Consider the following 6,000-nt stretch of genomic DNA (forward strand, 5'->3'; position numbering starts at 1 on the left):
GTCAATTCGAACAAGAGGTGACCGAGACGTGTAACCAATGGCACCCCATACCATCACGCCGGGTGATACGCCTGTATGACGATGACGAATACACTCTTCCAATATGCGTTCACCGCGATGTAGCCAAATTCGGATGCGACCATCATGATGCTGAAACTTGAAACTTTCTGGCTGTGTGCCCGACCGAGATTTGAACTCGGGACTTTTGCATTTCACGGGCAAGTGCTCTACCATCTGAGCTACCGAAGCACGACTCACGCCCGGTCCTCACAGCTTTACTTCTGACAGTATCATGATGCTGTAAACAGAACCTGGATTCATCCGGAAAAATGACGTTTTGCCATTCGAGCACCCAGGTTTGTCGTTGAGTACACCATCGCAGGTGCTCCTGTCTGTGATGCAGCGTCAAGGGTAACTGCAGCCATGGTCTCCGAGGTCATAGTCCTTCCTGCTGCAAACATCGTCGAACTGTTCGTGCAGTTGGTTGTTGTATTGCAAACGTCCTGTTGACTCAGGGATCGAGACGTGCCTGCACGATCCGTTACAGCCATGCGGATAAGACGCCTGTCATCTCGACTGCTAGTGATACGAGGCCGTTGGGATCGAGCACGGTGTTCCGTATTACCCTCCTGAACCCACCGATTCCATATTCTGCTAACAGTCATTGGATCTCGACAAACGCGACCAGCAATGTCGCTATACGATAAACCGCTATCGCGATAGGCTAAAATCCGACCTTTATCAAAGTCAGAAACGTTATGGTACGCATTTCTCCTCCATACACGAGGTATCACAACAACGTTTCACCGTGCAACGCGGGTCAACTACTGTTTGTGTATGAGAAATCGGTTGGAAACTTTCCTCATGTCAGCACGTTGTAGGTGTCGCCACCGGCGCCAACCTTGTGTGAATGCCCTGAAAAGCTAATAATTTGCATAATACATCATCATCTTACTGTCCGTTACATTTCGCGTCTGTAGCACGTCATCTTCGTGGTGTAGCAGTTTTAATGGCCAGTAGTCTATATTTAAAGACCATCTGGCCGCTTACCCTAATTATTATCGTACCTGGCTCGTAGGCCACAGAGCTCAACGTGGATTCTTATTTCCCACACATCCACTCCATGATGTCTGAGTCTGAGGAGGGGGAAGAGGGGGCAACAACGAACACGCCGTATTTAGATAGCAATGCCGTGTTTCTCAACAACACAGATCAGGAACGAAACAGGTTTTCCGTATTACTTAATTAGTTTCGGCGCACTGAAGGCGTAATACCGTATTATCTTATACAAACTACCGGCATACGAATAGATGCGAACAATTTTACAGATTTTCGCACTCGGGCTTCCCCATAATAGTGACGTGTTTAGTGTTGTAATAAAAAAAAGTCTCCCACACACATATGCTAATAGAAGTATTACAGCACTTTGGCAAACCCATTATGCAAACGTGGAAACTCTACCTGAGTACAACAATGTAATCGGTCGTGGTGGCCGTGTGGTTCTAGGCGCTACAGTCTGGAGCCGCGGGACCGCTACGGTCGAAGGTTCGAATCTTGCCTTGGGCATGGATGTGTGTGATGTCCTTAGGTTAGTTAGGTTTAAGTAGTTCTAAGTTCTAGGGGACTTATGACCACAGCAGTTGAGCCCCATAGTGCTCAGAGCCATTTGAACAACAATGTAGGCGCTCTCGACAGTGTTAACGTAAACGGATTCCTATTTAAATCGGGAATCACACTGAAGGTCAATCAGCTATGTACACTCCTGGAAATTGAAATAAGAACACCGTGAATTCATTGTCCCAGGAAGGGGAAACTTTATTGACACATTCCTGGGGTCAGATACATCACATGATCACACTGACAGAACCACAGGCACATAGACACAGGCAACAGAGCATGCACAATGTCGGCACTAGTACAGTGTATATCCACCTTTTGCAGCAATGCAGGCTGCTATTCTCCCATGGAGACGATCGTAGAGATGCTGGATGTAGTCCTGTGGAACGGCTTGCCATGCCATTTCCACCTGGCGCCTCAGTTGGACCAGCGTTCGTGCTGGACGTGCAGACCGCGTGAGACGACGCTTCATCCAGTCCCAAACATGCTCAATGGGGGACAGATCCGGAGATCTTGCTGGCCAGGGTAGTTGACTTACACCTTCTAGAGCACGTTGGGTGGCACGGGATACATGCGGACGTGCATTGCCCTGTTGGAACAGCAAGTTCCCTTGCCGGTCTAGGAATGGTAGAACGATGGGTTCGATGACGGTTTGGATGTACCGTGCACTATTCAGTGTCCCCTCGACGATCACCAGTGGTGTACGGCCAGTGTAGGAGATCGCTCCCCACACCATGATGCCTGGTGTTGGCCCTGTGTGCCTCGGTCGTATGCAGTCCTGATTGTGGCGCTCACCTGCACGGCGCCAAACACGCATACGACCATCATTGGCACCAAGGCAGAAGCGACTCTCATCGCTGAAGACGACACGTCTCCATTCGTCCCTCCATTCACGCCTGTCGCGACACCACTGGAGGCGGGCTGCACGATGTTGGGGCGTGAGCGGAAGACGGCCTAACGGTGTGCGGGACCGTAGCCCAGCTTCATGGAGACGGTTGCGAATGGTCCTCGCCGATACCCCAGGAGCAACAGTGGCCCTAATTTGCTGGAAAGTGGCGGTGCGGTCCCCTACGGCACTGCGTGGGATCCTACGGTCTTGGCGTGCATCCGTGCGTCGCTGCGGTCCGGTCCCAGGTCGACGGGCACGTGCACCTTCCGGCGACCACTGGCGACAACATCGATGTACTGTGGAGACCTCACGCCCCACGTGTTGAGCAATTCGGCGGTACGTCCACCCGGCCTCCCGCATGCCCACTATACGCCCTCGCTCAAAGTCCGTCAACTGCACATACGGTTCACGTCCACGCTGTCGCGGCATGCTACCAGTGTTAAAGACTGCGATGGAGCTCCGTATGCCACGGCAAACTGGCTGACACTGACGGCGGCGGTGCACAAATGCTGCGCTGCAAGCGCCGTTCGACGGCCAACACCGCGGTTCCTGGTCTGTCCGCTGTGCCGTGCGTGTGATCATTGCTTGTACAGCCCTCTCGCAGTGTCCGGAGCAAGTATGGTGGGTCTGACACACCGGTGTCAATGTGTTCTTTTTTCCATTTCCAGGAGTGTAGATATGCACAGGGGCAATTTCAATTGAAATGGCAAACGGTCTAGGAAACAGATGTGACGTTTGCAGCGTCCTCAAAACGTTTAGGAAACTACCCTCGTAATTCTTTCAACGCTGTAATAAAATCTTCAAACGTCACGTTAGTAAGCTTAGGGACCTGGAATATGTTAGTCACAATCTGTCCTTTGAGCAACACGATTTTCTTTTTAAATGCATTCCAGTCAAATGGGGATAAAAATCAAAGCAGTGAATATCAAAATATTTTCCGCTGCTACGGTCATCTTTCATAAAACAACTGAACACAAAAATCACAGAGCAAAAGTTTGATTCAGTTTGACACAGTGAATTACGAACCGTACACTACGCAGAGATGACGAAATTAAATATTGACACTGTCACACGAATTCACTCTGTAAATTAAACCCTTCATCACTGAGTTAAAAGCCAAATACCTTTTCAAGTAATATTACAGGCACTGTACCTATCATAAATAGTTGTCGAACTGTCTTTAAAACATATTAATGTTAACTACAACCCGCCCCGCCACAATCGGGAATCAGTCAGTCCAGATCTTCAATATTTGTCGTTCTTCAGAAATCACAGAGAAGATACAGTACAACAATGATAGAACCACCTTACTGGCAAAGGAGACTTGATAACTGAACGTGAACTGACAAGCCTTGTTTCTGTGTAAAGGTCATCTTCATGGTAATTCTCGCGGAAATAGAGCCCTTCTGCCACGTTCAGTCACTACGTTACTTCAAAATTAGTCTGTACAGAATTGTTAAGGAAGACTTTTCTAACGAATAGATAACGATGTTGCGCAGACTTACAGAACTGTCATTGTTCTTTTAACATCGGGGTTCAGAACAAAAACTGCTTTGCACAGATTATCCAGCATTAGGAACATTTACGGAAGAAAATTAATACTTGTTTCCACAAGAAAATAAAAACAGTCCTACGTTATGACTTTGATAATAACAGTGTCTCAAATTACTTCTTACGCTCATACAGGAAAGCTACTGAAAATCGGAATGCTTGTGTAAGTATGTGAGGTAAACTGTTCTCCGTGTTTCAGACAAACTTCTGGAGAAGGTCGACCGTGAGTGGCTGCTGGAGAAGGACAAGTACAAGTCAGACGAGAGCAAACGCCCCGCCAAGGACCACGATGGCGACATCTACGGCATCGCAGGCTCATTTAAAAAATTGTCCGTGGACTGACACACAACCCTGTTTCGTAACACAGAGAGAAGAAGTTGTAAAACACGTGTAGATATTGTACAGGATTACTTGTAGCCAATAATTGAAATAAACTGTTCTCTACTAAATCTCGTAATTCTAGATTCATTTTATGATTTAGTCGTTTACTCTTTCTTTACATATTGTTTGTATAATGACAATGATTTATCACTAAGTTAACCATCTTCCTCGAGACAACGACGAAAAGTTCTACAGATGTTAAGCAAACTGCCTTTCTAGAATTGCCAACGTTTCGAAGGACGCAGTTTTACGTTTTGCTGGCCTTCTACATTGCGTTTTGGCTTAATGCTAGGGACCGATATTACCACAAGGACTGTATGTACAGACTTGTGTGTACATAAGCTTCTATCATTATTATATTTTTCTTGTACAACGATATATTATAACAGTGCAAAATTGTGTTTGGTTTAAGAGATTCAAAACAACAGTATTTTCACCTTTTTTCTCAGATTGTTATCTTGAATTTCGTGCTCCTCTCTTTTCTTAGTATCACAGTTTTCTGTATGAACTTCTGTAGAGGATGGACAAAAATTTTAAACACTGAAAACACAGTGTGTTACCACGGCTAGTACGATGTAGGAAACCAATTGCCCTTCAGAACAGCTTCCAGTCGTCTTTGAATGGATAGAATCAGTTCCTCTATGGTTTTCAAGACAATCCTGTACCATTCTTCCAGGAAAGTAGTGACAGCCGGCCGAAGTGGCCGCGCGGTTCTGGCGCTGCAGTCTGGAACCGCGAGACCGCTACGGTCGCAGGTTCGAATCCTGCCTCGGGCATGGATGTGTGTGATGTCCTTAGGTTAGTTAGGTTTAACTAGTTCTAAGTTCTAGGGGACTAATGACCTCAGCAGTTGAGTCCCATAGTGCTCAGAGCCATTTGAACCATTTTTGAAAGTAGTGACAAATTCAGGTAACGATGATGGAGATGGATAGCAACCACCTACCCTTCTCCTCAAAGCAGACCACAAACGCACAATAATGTTAAGACCTGGTGGCTGTTGTGGCCAGGGTAGAAGCAATAACTCATCCTCATGGTCACTAAACCAGTCCTGGACGATGTGAGCTGTGTGCGCAGGTGTCCTGTCGTCTTGGAATGCAGCATCGCCATTGGGGAACAAGCACTGAACCATGGGATACGCGTAATCAACTAAAATGGCCAAATAATCCTCCGTAATTGTGTTCCCTTGCTGAGTAACCACGTGGCTCATGGAATACCACATTATGGCCAGCCACCTCTTCACCGAACCGGCCCTATGTTTCACTCTTACGACGTAAACTTGGTGGGAATTCGGAAACATGTGAAACAGGACTCATCCCCTCCAAATGACTTTCTTCCATTGCTCCATATTCGAAGTTTAATGTTTCAAACACCGCAGCTTTCCTCTTACGGACATTTCCATAACTGATAAGTGGTTTTGGGAATCCAGCTCACCCTGCAGTTCCCTGCTTACGTAGCTCCCGACGTGCTCTTATGGTGATGATAGGGTTTGCGAATGCAACATTGATTTATGCACTGACTCTTACAACAACCACCGTTCTATTTTTTTCGTCACAGTTTCCTTC

General features: G+C 46.9%; 1 protein-coding gene across 1 annotated transcript in view; it reads left to right on the forward strand.

Annotated features, from left to right (window-relative positions):
* LOC126482287 (clavesin-1-like) overlaps positions 1-4,506 on the forward strand; it is a 65,873-nt gene extending 61,367 nt beyond the window's left edge. Inside the window, exon 7 of the mRNA XM_050106281.1 lies at positions 4,257-4,506. Within this exon, the coding sequence (XP_049962238.1) occupies positions 4,257-4,399 (143 nt within the window). The 3' untranslated portion in view covers positions 4,400-4,506. The remainder of the gene's footprint in view (positions 1-4,256) is intronic.
* The last annotated feature ends 1,494 nt before the right edge of the window (positions 4,507-6,000 follow it).

Source organism: Schistocerca serialis, chromosome 5 (assembly GCF_023864345.2).
Source record: "Schistocerca serialis cubense isolate TAMUIC-IGC-003099 chromosome 5, iqSchSeri2.2, whole genome shotgun sequence".
In the NCBI taxonomy this organism is placed as follows: domain Eukaryota; kingdom Metazoa; phylum Arthropoda; class Insecta; order Orthoptera; family Acrididae; genus Schistocerca; species Schistocerca serialis.